General features: G+C 52.9%; 1 protein-coding gene across 1 annotated transcript in view; it reads left to right on the forward strand.

The window, feature by feature from the left end:
* The window catches only part of LOC102772050 (laminin subunit alpha-3), a 54,720-nt gene that overhangs the window by 29,822 nt on the left and 8,082 nt on the right, over nucleotides 1-16,816 (forward strand). The window contains exons 22-31 of the mRNA XM_006773852.2: nucleotides 812-945; nucleotides 2,087-2,231; nucleotides 5,096-5,215; nucleotides 5,589-5,725; nucleotides 9,688-9,805; nucleotides 10,121-10,261; nucleotides 12,435-12,574; nucleotides 13,394-13,525; nucleotides 13,969-14,122; nucleotides 15,609-15,778. Coding sequence (XP_006773915.1) covers nucleotides 812-945; nucleotides 2,087-2,231; nucleotides 5,096-5,215; nucleotides 5,589-5,725; nucleotides 9,688-9,805; nucleotides 10,121-10,261; nucleotides 12,435-12,574; nucleotides 13,394-13,525; nucleotides 13,969-14,122; nucleotides 15,609-15,778 — 1,391 coding nt within the window. The remainder of the gene's footprint in view (nucleotides 1-811; nucleotides 946-2,086; nucleotides 2,232-5,095; nucleotides 5,216-5,588; nucleotides 5,726-9,687; nucleotides 9,806-10,120; nucleotides 10,262-12,434; nucleotides 12,575-13,393; nucleotides 13,526-13,968; nucleotides 14,123-15,608; nucleotides 15,779-16,816) is intronic.

Consider the following 16,816-nt stretch of genomic DNA (forward strand, 5'->3'; position numbering starts at 1 on the left):
GCAGGCCTGGGCAGGGGCCGGATCCGGTGATTGGTGATCGGAGGGTGATGAGGGTCAACTCCTCTGGCCGAGGCATCAGGCCTGGGTGGGGTCGGAGCCGGGGATTGGGTATGATGGTCCCCTTGCCCAGGCCTGAAGCCTGGGTCAGAGGCGTCAGGCTTGGGCGGGGGGTGGAGCAAGCGATCAGAGGGAGATGGGGGTCCCCTGCCCAGGCATGATTCCTGGGCCAGAGGCCTCAGGCCTGGGCGGGGGTCAGAGCCAGTGATCGCGGGGAGATGGGGGTCCCTGTCCAAGCCTGACACCTCTGGCGGAGGTGTGAGGCCTGGGCAAGGGGCCGATCCTGCAATTGGAGAGTGATGGGGGTCAACGCCTGAGGGCTTCCAGTATGTGAGAGGGGGCAGGCTGGGCTGAGGGACACTCCCCCCACACACACACCCAGTGCACGAATTTCATGCACCGGGCCCCTAGTTATATATAAGAGGGGCTTAACTTTCTATTCTTGAAGCTTACCCAGGAGTAACAGCTAGCACTTGAGTACTTCTTGCTCAGTGATATATGCTCAGTATATTCATCTAAAAAGCATCGTTGTCATTCCCACTTCCCAGACGAGGAAACGGAGATAAAGAGGTCGGATAACCTGCCCGAGGTCATAGGGTTCTGAACAGAACATCCAGGCATGGGCTCCAGGGTCCACACTCTTACCTCCTGTTGCTCCCTGGATGGCGAAAAGCGCCAGGTTCATGCTCTTTCTTGGTCAGCCTGATCATTGTCCTTTGCCCAGTGAGTAGACGTTTTGTTCTGTTCTCTTCAGCTCCCTGGAAGATTGAGGTTCCCCCCGTACAAAGGCTGTATTGAGTTGGATGACCTCAATGAGAACGTCCTGAGCTTGTACAACTTCAAAGAAACGTTCAACCTTAATACCACCCAAGTGGAGCCTTGTAAAAGGTAACGAAGGCCTCGAAGCCGTGTCTCTGTCACTGTGATCTTTATGACTTGCAGGTATTGTACACGTACAACTGGCTGCTGGTGCCACAGGCTGCTTTGGGCCAGCAGTTCTTCAGGGATGCTGGCAGGCACCATGCCAGGCCGTCCCTAAAATCCAAAACCAGTAGACTTTTTTCTCCATCTGGGTAATACGTTAGGTTGATCAGTTTTCTTGCTTTAAAAATAAATAATTTTTAAAAAATGTTTGGTGTCTCCTACCACAAAATGTTCTGTGTAGGATGGTGCCTGATTTAGGCACAAAAGTATATATTTACTGTAAATTTTTTAAAAAAAAAGTGGCCCACAAAGCACACTGTGACTTTCTAGGAACACTGACACCTGGACCTCATGGAAATCCTGCCTGGAGCCCCTGACCTTCCTGCCCTCTAGTTAAAGGGGTTTGGAATATTCTAACATGGAAAAGACTGAGTTTTGATTATTCAGAACAAAATTACTGTATTTCATGTTAATAATTTTTGTAACTTTCAAGCTGTTCCTAAGTAGATATTTCCAAAGGGACTCCTGAATATTATCTTTACTGAGCTGGTGTTTAATTATCATAAGACTAGCGCCCGGTGCATAAAATTCGTGCACTGTGGGAGGGGCCCTCAGCCCAGCCTGCACTCTCTCCAATCTGGGACCCCTTGGCAGATGTCCGACTGTGGGCCTAAACCGGCAGTCGGATACCCTTTCAGAATCCAGAACTGCTGGTTCCCAAACGCTCGCCTGCCTGCCTGCCTGATTGCCCCTAACTGCTTCTGCCTGCCAGCCTGATCACCCCCTAACCAATCTCTTTCCAGCCTGATTGCCCCCAACTGCCCTCCCCTGCTGGCCATCTTTGACTACATGGGGGTGGCCATCTTGTGTGAGGGCATGACAGTCAATTTGCATATTACTGCGTTATTATATAGGATATAAGAATACTTCCAGGAGAAATGCTGGCTGTTTTAGCATTTTAAAGGTGTTTCCTCTTTAAAAAAGCTTGATGACTAGATTGCATGTGTTGGCTCCATTCCCCAGGGAGCAGCACCCCCTACTAATAAACACGCTTGTCGATCACCCTTCACTGCCATGTTCTCACTTGTGCTCGTTGGTGTTACAGGAGGAAGGAGGAGTCAGACAAGAATTACTTTGAAGGCACAGGCTACGCTCGAATTCCAACTCAGCCACACGCTTTCTTCCCAACCTTCAGCCAGGTTGTTCAGACCACTGTGGACAGAGGGTTGCTGTTCTTCGCAGAAAACCAGGTGATTTATCACAAGCATCTAACTACTAGCAAGTATGTCCATTCCACGGAGCAACCTGGGGTACCTGGTTATTATAAACAGCCAACTCGCTCTGAAAGACCAGGTGCACATGTGATCTGCGTCCTCTCCCGTGGCCCAGTCCTGCTTTCTCTGGTTGTGGGAAGGTGTGTCGTAATAATTATAAGGCAAGTAATCAGGAACCTGAGATCAGGCTACCAAATGTGGGAGAGGTCACCCCTTTTCCCATTTGATTCTCACTGTCAATTTCATTCTTTGGGAACCACTATTTGCCTAATAATTTACTTTGCTAGAAAATGTGAAGACCTCCTGGGTCTCTAGACTGTTTGCATCTTGGTGCGACCCCTGCAGCCTGTGTGGGGTTGTCTTCATCAGCCTGACCCTTGACTGTCCAGGACATGATAGCGTCTCCTATCAAGTCGCTGAGATCCCTAGAGGCCATTCCTTAGTCTGGTCTAGAGGAGCCCAAGGCGATGCTCGACGGCAGACCCTTAGCGCCACCTGCTGGTGGGTGGGCTGGAGTTGTCTGGCCTCTGAAGAGCCTTCTGCCGTGGCTCCATCAGGTAGCGTTTCTGGAGAAATGGGGATCTCAGGCTAAGAATGTGGGTTCATAAGGCACTTCTACCTGAAGGGGGGGGTCCCAGACCTGGCCCGGCTCTTCTCTCTGGGGTCGGTCTGGACCCCGGGAGATGCCAAGGCTGATGGGTGGGAAGGCCCTGGCTGCCTGCAGATGCAGAGCCGGGGCGTCCACCGCGTGCTCAGGGCCAGGCGTGGGCCCGAAGCAGGGTCCTCTGTGCTACAGCGTGAAGGCCTTCGAGACCAGGAACCTGAAACACTGCTCGTCGTGTTAGAAGGAACTTACCAGGTGCCGTCAGGAACCAGATAGGAGCGTGACCTAGAGGCTGCCGTAGGTAGGCTGGCTCCTTCCTGTCCGTGAGCTGAGGCTATTCTGTGTTTGTGTGATCGGACCCCGACTGGCTCCCCAGGGCAGGTTGGGGTCCAGCTGGGGCCGACTTTTCTCTCAGAGACGGACTCTGAAGCCTTCAGTGTGAGCCTTCAGACCAACAGGGTTAGTGCAGGAGCAAACGCAAGCCCGTGGGGAAACCCCGGGCTCATCTCTCCTCCGAGGAAACAGCTGGCCCGGGTACAGCCTGACCCCTGGTGCAGACGCACACAGACCCAACCAACATGCCTGACGCCCGGTGCGGACTCACACGGACCCAACCACATGCTTGCTCCCCCAGGGACTCGTCTGCTGGCGGGTGGGGTAATGACGTCATCACGAGGGCGATGAGCCAGAGAGGGAGCGGTGGGGCGACATGAGGGCGTGTCACAGAACAGACTTCCTTGGACAAAGGACACTTAATCTGAGACCAGGAGGACGAGGAGAGGGCAGCGTGCGAAGGGAGAGGCAGGAGGGTGACGCGTTGGGGGGAGTGGCAGGAAGAAGGCCCAGACGTGGGAAGGGCCAGGGGCCCTGGGGGACCGATGGCTGCCCATGTGGTTGGACACAGAGAGCCAGAGGGACCACAGAGGAATGGACCCAACGCGTGGTCAGAGCCTCAGAGCACCTGGTGGGGAGTCAGGGCTTTACCCTGAGAGAGAAGGAGAGCAACCTGCTCACACTGACCACGTTGTCTGCAGGGTGGAACATGGATTCATGAGGGGGCAGCGTGGGCATGGGGGGACAGCGTGGGCATGGGGGGGACAGCGTGGGGGACAGCGTGGGCATGGGGACAGTGTGGGCATGTGGGGGACAGCGTGGGCATGGGGACAGTGTGGGCATGTGGGGGACAGCGTGGGCATGGGGAAAGTGTGGGCATGTGGGGGACAGCGTGGGCATGGGGGACAGCACATTATCGCTGTGCAGTCAGCTGAAGGAGCTGTGGTTGCGACCCGGAGGCCTGTCGGGGGGAGAGAGCTAAGAAATGGCGGACTGACCAGATTGGACTGGATGGGAGAGGGAAGCAGCAAGAACGGCTCCTGGGAGTGGGGCTGGCTCACGTGATAAGAAGTGAGAGAGGGAACGGAGAGAGAGCAGCGTGAGGTCGGAGACGGCTGGCAGTGGGTGGGAGGCATGTGGGGGGAGTCCTGTAGAGGGATTCTGGGTTTGGGTGTCCGGGAGGCCTGGCAGCAAGAAGGGGAGGAAGCAGCGCAGGCCCGTGCGTGCAGACAGGTCCAGGCTGGAAGAGACGTCTGGGCCCACAGGCACACCTGAATCGGAGCCCAGGTGTGTCTGAGATCGCGAGACAGAGAAGTGGCGGAGGAAGAGGTCCTGTGCGGGATCCCCAAAGAACCCCCACATTGAAACGGGAGGTCAGGGGCTGAGCCAGCAAATGAGACTGAGATGCAGTAACGAGGCAGGAGCCAGACGGCGGCCAACGCCGGGGCTGAGGGAAGGCCAGACCCCTTCCCAGAGGCGGCCGCGTGTTCACATGGTGCCATGAGCTGGGTCTTTCCGTTCCCATTTTCACACGCTGGTCATGGTCGCTGGGAAGGGTCATGGCAGCTAGACCAGCATTTACTGTTCCCTGCTGTGTGCGGACCACCACACGGTGCTTGACGAGACTCAGCGCGCAGCCCCAGGCCCAGCCGGGAGCTGGCCTTGCAGCACTGTTGTCCCTTCAACCGAGGAGGCAGCTGGCTGAGAGCAGCCAGGACTTAGAGGACTTGAGTGCCAGCTCAGCCCTTCCTCTGTCGCGTCTCCTGGTCATCGGCGTGGATCCTGGCTCCAGGGTCCGCATCTCCCTAAACACAGATCCTGTAATGGGCGCTGTCTCCTTGCTCTATGACCCTCCATCCCCCTAAACACAGATCCTGTAATGGGCGCTGTCTCCTTGCTCTAGAACCGCTTCATCTCCCTCAACATCGAGGACGGCAGCCTCCTGGTGCGGTACAAGCTGGACGCAGACCCGCCCAAGGAAAAGGGGATCCGAGAAGTCATCAGCAACGGGAAAGACCACTCGGTACGTCCCCCGAGTCTGTTCCCTGGATCCTTAATGTCCCCAGTCCTCACAGTGAAGTCAGCACCCCAGGCTCTTCTCTGTTACAGGGGTGGGGGTGGGGGACACACACACACACACACACACACTCACTGAGCGGCACGTACCTTTAAAATGTCGAATTTGGGCATGAAATATAGGCCGTGCATGTGGCATATATAAAACACAACTCACTTCCAACATCTTTATTAAAATGCTTTCATAGTCTAGTTTATGCGACAGTCTCCCGACGGTGTGTGTCATGATCTGAAGGAAGACAAGACCACAATAGCCTGAAGCACCGCAAATAGGGTTCCTTTTCCTCGTTGCTGGCTGACTCACCTCTCGTTTATTTCAGATTCAGATCAAAATTATAAAATCCCGGAAACTTATAAGGATAAGTGTGGGGAATTCCCAAAGCATTGAAATTGGAGGAGAAATATTTGATTTCAGCACATACTATCTGGGAGGCATCCCCCTCTCCATCAGGGAAAGGTAAGAGGATTTTTTTAAGGAAGCAGATTACCTCTCAGGGGTTTGGTTGCTCCTGATTTGTTTGCCTTTTTAATTCTAGCAACAGATAACCACAGAGTTAGCTTTTCAGTACTGACAGTGTTAGGCCTCGGGGTAAAACAGGCTCTAAACACTGGGTGATGGGGCTGGCCATTTGAAGGGGGGGGGGGTAGGGGACCTGTGTGCCACCCCCATTGCCATTCTTGGGAGGAGAGAAAGCTCAGGAGTACAGGGGGTGCCAGTGCCGCCCATGACAATGAAGGCGGTGGCACTGGGCCCTTAAAGGTCGTGTGAGGGCCCAGGCGTCCCGTGCCCACAGGCAGTGCTGGGAGTTGGGGGGCTGCCTTTGGGAAGCGTCTCAAGAACATAAGGCATCCCCGGCCGGCGTGGCTCAGTGGTTGAGCGTCGACCTATGAACCAAGAGGTCACGGTTCAATTCCCAGTCAGGGCACATGCCCGGGTTGCAGGCTCTATTCCCAATAGGGGGCATGCAGGAGGCAGCCAATCAATGATTCTCTCTCATCATTGATGTTTCTTCTTTTTTAATTCTTTATTGTTGAAAGTGTTATATATGTCTCCTTTTCTCCCATTGGCCTCTCCCAGCCCACTCCTGCCCCCAGCACAGACCCTCATCCCCCTACTGTCTGTGGCCATTCGTCATGCTCATATGCATGCATACAAGTCTTTTGGTTGATCTCTTATCACCACCTCCAGCCCTCCAACCTTCCCTGCCTTCCCTCTGAGGTTTGATGGTTTTTTCGATGCTTCTATGTTCATCATTGATGCCTCTCTCTCTCTCTCCCCCCCCCCTTCTTCCCTCCCTCCCTTCCTCTCTGAAATCAATAAAAAATATTCTTAAAAAGAACGTAAGGCACATCTGTGTTCCCACCCCCTGCCTATGTATTGAGTGCGGAATAGGGGCACACCTGTTCTCAGACTAATGAGTACATGAATGAATGAAGTTCATTCTTAAAGAAGTAAAGCTTGATCGGAATGAGAAAAAGACGCGTTGAGAACGTACTTTAAAAAGCTTTCCCATCTTGTTGACATCCTCCTAAAGGGTGTGAGGGCGCTGACGGCATGTGCGGAGGAGACACCTGAAGGGTGAGTGCAGCCTCTGACTCAGCGAGCCCCAGAGGCTGGATTACGAGACTTTCATTCGTGATCTGAGGCCAGTGGATGCTTTTCTGATTGGTCCATCGGTTGGAGGGAGCGATGACTTACGAGGTGTTATCCGTCCTTAGGAAGGAGGCACTAACCTTCGGTTCAAAGTTGTCAGGTTGGCCCCAAAGACAAAAATGCAGAGAAATCTTAGCACTTCAATGGAGTTTGAGTGAATTTCTTTACTCCTTAGATTTTTTGAACTGGAAGAAACCTTGTAGATCATGGCAGGTAACCTATGTAACCTCTGAATATTTAAAGAAAAAGCAGGGCATCAGGAGATGTTGACGGGTCTAAAATGCTGAAATGCAAGAGAGGACGGGTCTGGATGTATAAATAGACAAGCCCCAGGAGTCCATTCGAACCTCCCTCCCTCTGGGAGGCAAAAAGCCGTCTTTATAAGATAATTAAGCTCCGGCTCAGTTCCACTGAGGATTCGTCTCTTCTTTTTCCTGTAATGAAATTTAATTGTATGCATATTGCATGCCGCTAAACAGCTTATAATGAACTAAATAGGGATGGACGCAGACACGCTGCCCCTTAGAGAAGCGAGCTGCCTGAGGGATTCGCAATGAGATCGACTCTGGTTCTCCGCTTCATCGTTTGTTTAAGAAACACAAATATTTGCCTGGACTTCAGTGGCTCTTGTGGTTCGTGTCTTATGGGAATCCAGCCTCAGACACCGAATGGCAGGAAATGCCACGTGGAAAGAGCGGCTTCAGAAGCGGCTCCCACCGGGTCGTCGCTGAGTCTGCCTGCCTATTCAGGCCCTGCTGTTAGGGTTCGGCCGGTGACACGGGCTGTGAAAGGATTCACAACTAAAAGAGGAGATGTAGACGGGAGGTGTCTATTACCTTCTAGGAAGGGGAAGGCCCTGCATTGCTAATCAGCACAGGGCAAGAGACACAGGGCGGCTTCCCCTCTTAAGTCCTGGCGGTTGCTAAGCGACAGGGAAGGGAGGAGGGCTCGGAGCTGAAGTTGAGCCGTCATCAGGGGGTTGTCTTGACAGATTACAGATTGTTTGCTTTTCAGGAGACAGTCCAGCAATGTCCTAGGGAAGTACCTTCTCAATGGTTTCCCTGAGCCTGTAAAACAAGCTTAGAGCAAAAGTCATGGAGTGCAAGAGGCTTGTTTGAAGCGGGTGGGGAAGGGAACTTTCTGCCAACTAGAGACTCCTTGGTGGGAATTATCCCTGAGTTGTGCAAAAGCAGGGAGGAGGGGGGTGCAAGAATTTAACCTCAAAAGTAGCTTAGCTTGTCCTGCAGTTTTGAACAGAGGAGCTGTTTGAACTGGAGGAGCTAACAATCTTGGGGTTTATTACCACGTGCTCTTCATAAATTGGGGGAGGTTACAGCAAAGAAAAAGAGAGGAGCCCTAGCCAGTGTGGTCCAGTGGATAGAGCGTTGGTCTGCAGACCAACGGGTCCCAAGTTCGATTCCGGTCAAGGGCACTTGCCTGGGTTGCAGCTCCCCCTCGGCCTGGGCCCTGGTCGGGACGTGTGCAGGAGCCAACCAATGGATGTGTTTCTTTCACATCGATGTTTCTCTCTGTCTTTCCCTCTCTCCTACTCTCTCTGAAGGATCAATAGAAAAATATCATGGGGTGAGGATGAACAAAACAGAGAGGCCTTTCTTTCTGGCCTTACACCTGCTCTGTACCAAGCAGCATTTGAGGGGGTCACACACATTAACTCGTTTGAACAACCCCAGGAAACATTAAAGTTCCCATTGTGTAAATGAGGAAACAGAGGCTAGAGAAGTGATGTTGCTGCCCAGGCAGCAGAACCGGACTTGCACCCAGGCGGCCTGGCTCCGGAGCCCGCAGCCCTAGAACAGCACCCTCTTACCTCTGGGGAACACCTGGGCATTCATGGCCACGAGCCACACATGGCTCCGGGCGCCTCCTGTCCATCCACATGTTTAATCCGCACAGCAGCCCCTGTCCAGCACCGTTACGAGGTGGCAGATGCAGCGTGAGACCGGACAGGGCTTTCTGATGTTCGGCTTGGCGTCGGCTCAGTGCCGAGCCACAGCCCTCACACTTGTTTGGAACCAGAAGTAACAGTTCCCTTCTTCTGCGTTTAGCGTAGAAGTGGACAGGAGAAGAGAGCATAAAGCTTTCTAGAGCATGCCTGGCTCCAACGAACTCCTTACGTAGGAAGTTGTTAATATACATTTATTAATATTTCTAGTATCTTGATTTATTAATATACTTCTATTCACCATGCACTGCCATGACTCCTGGGGGAGGTGAGAGAGGGAGCAATTCTAGATATGGTTTATCTCTGTCTCTTTTCCTTTTGGGGACACTGGCTATTTTCCTGTCAACACTATTGTGATCATTTTTAAAAATATGTTTTTATTGATTTTTAGAGAAAGAGGAAAGGAGAGGGAGAGAGAGAGAAACATCGATGACAGAGAAACATCACCATCAATTGGCTGCCTCCTGCAGACCCCCTACTGGGGATCCAGCCCACAACCAGGCATGTGCCCTGACTGGGAATCAAACCTGCGACCTCTGGTTCATAGGTCAACCCTCAACCACTGAGCCACGCCAGCCGGGCGACTGTGCTCATTTCTAAAGCTGAGAATGCAGAATCACACAGAAAGGAATTGGATTGTCCCGGCATCACGGAATGAGTAGCTTTATAAAAATCCCCAGAGAAGAGATAACCCTGAAGTTCACCCTTGTTTCTGGGGGAGACGTGGCAGAGGCAGCGTGGCAGCTGGTTCTCGGGTTGGCCTGGTCTGGTACATCCCTGTCCTCGATTGTGTCCGAATCAGGTTTAACATTTCGACGCCTGCTTTCCGAGGCTGCATGAAGAACCTGAAGAAGACGAGCGGCGTGGTCAGGCTGAACGACATCGTGGGCGTGACCAAGAAGTGCTCGGAGGACTGGAAGGTGAGCGCAGAGTCCGAAATCTTACAAGGGAGTGCGCCCAGCCCGCCCAGTGTTTGGGAGCCGTGGCCACGTCAACTTTGGACCCTTTTCTGGGAGCATGCGGGCTAGTGAGGCCTGGCTCATTGACATGCACTCCCCACAGACTTGCAAAGCCGCCTCAGGTTTGCATATGAAATTCATAGGACGGGGGGGGGACACCACCCACTCACACAGCCCTGCCGATGACTGATACGTCGTCACTCAGAAAAGTAAGCTCTCTGGAGGGGCACGGAGTGCGGTTCCCGTGCCCGTAACCCACCCGTGTTTGCGTTCCAGCTCGTGCGCTCCGCCTCGTTCTCCAGGGGAGGACAGATGAGCTTCACCCACTTGGACCTCCCGCTGCCCGGCCAGTTCCAGGCCTCCTTTGGGTTTCAGACCTTCCAGCCCGGTGGCGTCCTGCTGCAGCATCCGGCCGGGGTACGGGACGCTGCGTGAACAGTGCACACGGTTTGAACTTGACTTGAGGTTTGACGTCAGCAACAACAGAGAGATTTTGAATGTAAATTAGTTGGGGGTTTCATCGATCGTCCCGTGGCAAATGCCACCGTGTAGCTCAGCCTCCAAGGGGGTAGATCCGAGAGGAAGTCGGGTGTAGAAAGTACATTATAGTCCCCGACTTGGATCTGTGTGTCCGTGGGCTTGGTTTTCATTCTTTTTTTATTTTTCTTTGGATTATCACTATTATAAGTGATAATGTAGCTTAACGTTTTTGGTCTAAGAGGGAAAATCAGAACGTCCCCCCACTATTCCTTTTGAATTCATGAAAGGTGGCTCTTCGTTTTTGCAGCAGCTAATTGGACACTTCGGCACCTGGGAAGTGGGAGAAAAGCCGGTCTTGGCCCTTTATGTACAACAGAGCCACGGCCACTGTCTCCCACAAGGAGGTGCCCTCTGTGCCCTGAGGGGACTCAGCTGGTGCAGTTCCGTAGGCGCAGAAGTCAACCAATGCCACGCAGAAAACTCCCTGTGGGACACGTGGGGTCTAAAGCGAAGTAGCAGTAGCCGCTGCCATTCTGGGACTGCTCACACACAGCGGACCCCTGGGACCTGCCGACAGGAAGGGTGGCGGCTGCCTCTGTGGCTGTCCTCATAGAAAGCCTTTCCTTTCTTCACCTCTTTGCCCATCGGCCTTTAGAGATCCTTTTTGCAAAAACTAGTGCTAAAGCTCTGCTGGCGTGGCCCAGTGGTTGAGCATCGACCTATGAACCAGGAGGTCACGGTTCAATTCCCAGTCAGGGCACAGGCCTGGGTTGCAGACTCAATCCCCAGTAGGGGGCGTGAAAGAGGCAGCTGATCAATGAGTCTATCTCATCCTCTCTCTGATATCAATTTTTTTTAAAACCGGCGCTAAAGAAGCACATGCTAACATTTAGATTGTGAGAATGGCTCTTCCATCCAAACAGGAAGCTCTGACCCACTCTTTTGACACCAGCACTTGTTTCTCCTGCTGAGCTAGGGACACTGAGAACACAATGTCCAAGATGCGCAGAAGCAGATGGGAGAGGAGCTGGCTCAGTAGCGAGGAGATCAGTCCTGAGCAGCGCAGGAACCCGAGGAATAGCCGGGGAACGTGGCCCTCAGCTTCCTACGTGGTTACCTCAGAAACGCTACCAATTAGCATTCTTTCATCTGGTCACAGTGAATATTTCCAACTGAAGCAAAACCAGCAGGAAATGGAGCTGGTGTGGCTACAGCACACACTCGGCTTAGAGTACAAGTCCCTGAAGAATTACATCTTGCTGGGAGCTACAAAATTGTACTTGGCAGAGAAAAGGTCAACAAACTTAAAGTGACAGCTGCTAAAACTACACATATTTTTTTATTAAGAATTAACAGAAAAAATTAAATCATCTTGCCGGAATTTAGATCTGCAGTTTGACATTGAAAATTGAAATTCCTAGAAATTGTGACCAGAAAATAAAAAATGTATAATGCCTGAAGAGATCATTGTTCTAATCACATGAAGAAAAAGATTAATTCACCCTTTATTCTAGAGTTTATTTAGAAAAGAATGGATCTGATGAAAATAACTTTAGAAGAAAGTGAAAATAGAAAAATTTAGAAATGATTTAACTGTTTTGTGTAATTGATGGAGAAATTAAATTGGTTTATGAATGTAGACCCATAAAATGCTTTTGATAAAATTCATCAGTGGTGAAATAATTTGCATAAGATGCTTATATTCATAAACCTGGAGTTAAAATATTTAAAAATAGTCTTTAGATCAAAATAACAAAATCAAAACATTTGGGTCAAAACACCCTGTTTTTATACATAGTTTTTTAAAATAGGTTTTTATTGATTTTAGAGAGAGAGGAAGGGAGAGGGATGGAGAGATAGAAACATCAATGAGAGAGAAACATCACATCGTCTGGCTGCCTCCTGCACGCCCCACCCTGGGGATGGAGCCTGAAACTGGGCCTGTGCCCTGACCGGGCATGGAACTGTGACCTCTTGGTTCGTAGGTCGATGCTCAACCACTGAGCCATGCCGGACTATACATAGTTTTCATAATAAACTCAGTATTGATACACGTATAATCCTTAAGTAAATTCATTGCCTTGATGGGTATATTCTACGATGATTTCAGACAAGCAGCCTGCAGGTCTCCCTGGAAGATGGGCACATTGAAGTCAGCACCAGGGACAGCAGCCGCCCGATTTTTAAGTCTCCGGGGAAGTACTCAGATGGCTCCCTGCACCACGTGTCTGTGATGAGCGACAGCGCCGGGTGAGTGGGTGGCCCGCCTGCCGTAGCTCCGAGAACCGGACTTTCCTTAGTCCCCTGAGACCTTCCCGCACCCCTTCTTGTGAACTGTTTGTCCTTAAGGCTGAGGCTGTTTTACTAGAAAGTGCCGGCCTTTTTCCTGATTTTATGTCAATTTCCTCATTAAAAATTAGTAAGCATTGGATGGATAAATAAATTGTGGTACATTCAAAATGGAAGGATAAAATGGGAGTCACGAGAAAGGAAGTTCTGTAGCTTTCTGTGACAGCACAGTTCCTGGGGTGCTGGTCAGCTCTTTATTGGGGTGCTGGTCAGCTCTTTATTGGGGTGCCAGGGACATTGGTGTATTCACATTGCAAAAACCCATTGAGCTGTCCACTGATGATGCATGCACTTCCTGTATGTGTAGAAGCTTTAATAAAAATAGGTGCAGCCCTAACCGGTTTGGCTCAGTGGATAGAGCGTTGGCCTGCAGACTGAAGGGTCCCAGGTTCGATTCTGGCCAAGGGCATGTACCTTGGTTGCGGGCACATCCCCAGTGGGAGGTGTGCAGGAGGCAGCTGATCGATGTTTCTCTCTTATGGATGTTTCTAACTCTCTATCCTTCTCCCTTCCTTTCTGTAAAAATTCAGTAAAATATATTTTAAAAAATAGGTGCAGAAGAAATACAAGAAACAGATGTCAATGCTCTTTAAAAACAAGTCTAGTTTAACGCGTTATTTTACGCAGACACTGAGTCTGAACTGAAGACAGGAAGCTGCCGCGAGGCGACGGCCTTCTCTCCCAGCACGTCTCACCTTGTTCTGCTTTTCTCCCCTTCAGGCTCCGACTGCTCGTCGACGACCAGCTGCTGAAAAGTGACCAGAGGCTGCCAGGCTCCCCCAGTTCCCAGAGGCCCCTGCGTCTGGGCGGGAGTGACTTCGAGGGCTGCATCAGCAACGTGTTCATCCAGAGGTGCGTGCCCTTTTCTCTACGACCCAGTGGCCGGCGTCAAAGAGGACCTGCCTCTGGCGGGTTAGGGAGTCAGATTCCCACAAACTTTAAAAAAATGACTTCCTTGCCCTAACTGGTTTAGCTCCATAGATAGAGCATCGGCCCATGGACTGAAAGGTCCCAGGTTCGGTTCCGGTCAGGGCACAGGCCCAGGTTGCAGGCTCGATCCCCAGTGTGGGGCATGCAGGAGGCAGGCGACCCGTGATTCTCTCTCAGCATTGACGTTTCTCTCCCTCCCTCTCTGAAGTCAATGTAAATAAGTTAAAAGGCAGGAGGTACAGGTGGGTGAAAGGCTGCCCAGAACCTGGACAGTGAGTGTGGCTTGGAGCCCCGCCCCCTGCCAGGTGCCTCCCTCCCTCCACGTGTCCGGATTTGGCAGCAGCTCTTTCCTGCCCTCGTCCCAGGTCATCCCAGAGCCCCCAAGTCCTGGACTTGACCTCGAAGTCTTCCAAGAGAGACGTGTCCCTGGGGGGCTGCAGCCTGAACAAACCTCCGTTCCTCATGCTGCTGAAAGGCTCTACCAGGCTGAGCAGAGCCCAGTCTTTCGACATCAACCAGGTGAGTGTCAGACCTCATCCTGGGCCTTCTCTCGGCCTCCTGGGAGGTGCTGGGGGAGGGGCAGGAGGGGCGGGAGACTTGGGGGGGGAATCACATGACCTCACGGTGGTCGGTGCCTCTGGAAGTGGATTTGATGAGTCATCAACAGCTGGATTATGCCAAAAGGTCAAAGTGGTTTTCTTTTTAATTTTTTATTTTTTAAAATATGTTTTTATTGATTTCAGAGAGGAAGGGAGAGGGAGAGAGAGATGGAAACATCAATGATGAGAGAGACTCATTGATCAGCTGCCTCCTGCACACCCCCTACTGGGTATCAAGCCCACAATCCAGGCATGTGCCTTGATCAAAATCAAACCTGGGAACCTTCAGTCCGCAGGTAGACGCTCTATCCATTGAGCCAACCAGCCAGGGCCATATATTGATTTTTGTTCTTCGAGGCTGAACATGACCTGAAACTAAATTAGCACAGCGGTGGTGTAGACACAGAGGAAATGGGTTCAAAGCTATTTAAGGGACAGAAAACACAGGACATAACGACTGAATGTGGGTGGCAAGGGAGAGGCAGGCGTTCCTGTCATCCTGAGCATCCCCTCTGGTTGCGGGGTGAGTGGGGGTGGCGTCTGGAGAGAGGACAGGACGAGTATTAGAGGGAAGGAGCGTGTGGGAAGCTGCGGCCCTCTGCTCATCGAGGGTCAGACCCCCCATGACCCTGACTCTGCTCGGTGGAGGGCCAGGAGGGTCACGTGTTCACTCCTGGACAACCCCCAGCAAGACGAACCCCGTTCTCTGTGAGGAATGGGGTCCCTGCTGACCCCCAGCCCTTGGGCACGGCATGGACAGGGCCTTGCGATCCAGACTTTGCAGCAGAGAAAGGGGTTGGGGGCTGGGAGTCTTGGTTTCCTCCAACAGCTTTTTAGCGACATTTGATACTAATTATGGTGGTTTCTGCACTAAATCTCAGCCCCACGAGGGCATGTGCTGGGGTGGGAGTGGCAGGGAGAGGTCAGTGGAGGAAAGAGGAGGCATATGTACGACTTGAAACAACAAAGAATTTAAATTAAAAACAACAACAAACAGCTCAGTCCCATCCAGAAGTTCCAGCACCGTCCAGCTCAGACTGCTGTGTGTGTCCAACCCTGAGGAACGGGGACCGGCTGTGGCCACACCTGTCTCCTGCCCTCCTCCCTCCCACTGCCCAGGGGAGGCGGCAGGCGGCAGCCCTGGCCCAGGGACGGGCTGTGCAGGCCTGGCTGCGGCCGGCCAAACGCTGGCTCTGGGAGAGGGGCTCTGGGTGGCCCCGGCTCAAGGGCAGCAGCAGGAGAGCCAGCGGCTCCTGTGGACCCGGAATCACCCTCCTCCCCAGGGGCCAGCCCATCTGCTGAGCTCCTCTCCGGACCCAGAGTGAGAGCTGGCGGGGCGCTTAGCAAGAGGGGTTCTTCCTTCTCCCCGGATGATGAGTGCCCTCGTTCTGTGCTTCTTCCTGCAGCCCCTGCAGGACTCGCCCGGGGCCTCTCCAGGGAGCATGCCCGTGGGGCAGAGCGCTCAGGCCTGCACCCTACCGCCTGGCACCCAGGCCCCGCCCAGAGCCCTCAGGTTTGGGGACAGTCCCACCAGCCACTTGCGATTCACGCTGCCCCCGGAGTTGCTGAAACCCAGGTATGATTTCACTTTCCTGCCCCACGCCAGCTCAGAACCGGCCCTGTGTGCCAACTCAGAACCTGCCCGGCTCAGAACCGGGGCAGCTCGCAGGCATGGCCCTAGGTGCCTGTCCCCCGTGATGGTGGCAGCACCCCTCCTGTGAGGGCGGTGCAGGCTGCACAAGTGGGGCTGCCAAGCGGCTCCCACCCACAGCCGGAGAGCATGTGTGTGCATGTGTGCACATGCATGTAGGTGTATATGTGCACGTGTGTGTGCGTGTGTGTGCGTGTGCGCTGCTTGGAGGCTGAGCCGGTCAGTGGGCTCTGGGTTAGAATCGACAGGGCCCTAACGGTGGGCTGATCATGCTCCCCAGGCTGCTGTCCGGTCTGTGATCAGTCGCCGTTGTCCCCGCACCCTGTAGCCAGAGGCACCCGTTCTTGTCGGGAGACTCCGTGCCCGAAGGGTCATTTTCAGACACATTTGGATGTTCTGTGCTCACGAGTTGCATCTTTCTGGGGAAGAAGGGTGGAGAGAGACGTTAATTACGTCGGGAACGAATGTGGGGGAGCCAGGGTTGTCGTTTCCTGGGATGGGAAGGAGCCTGAAGAAAAGGCGCCACAGTTCCTTTGTGACTCCACTGTAGGAGCAGTGTCTGGGGTCCAAAGACCTGCTGTCCGCCCGGCTTAGCCCCGATCCGCTGTGCGCATCCCTGGCTCCTGCCCACTAAATTCCAGTAGCGTTCTTCAGTTGGTGTGACCACCCAAAATACCACCAGTTGAAACCCACTGTTGTGTAAAATTTGGAATCTTTAAATTCAGAAAGCAGTCTCTCTTTTTGACTGGGCTGGGCCCACTGCCCCCTGAAAGGAGAGGAAGGAGAGGGATGGAGAGGGGCAGGGTCAGGGAGCGCCTCAGGCCGAGAGGCAGGCCTTTGGGGTGCAGGCAGGCTTCCGGAGGGAGAGCTGTGGTAGGAGGCAGTCCCCATGTGCACAGACCATGGCTCTCACCAGCCCACAGGTGTTAAGCGCTGGAACACAGCTCCGTCCGCCTCCCGCCC

The sequence above is a fragment of the Myotis davidii genome, unplaced genomic scaffold, assembly GCF_000327345.1.
Source record: "Myotis davidii unplaced genomic scaffold, ASM32734v1 scaffold1467, whole genome shotgun sequence".
In the NCBI taxonomy this organism is placed as follows: Eukaryota; Metazoa; Chordata; class Mammalia; order Chiroptera; family Vespertilionidae; genus Myotis; species Myotis davidii.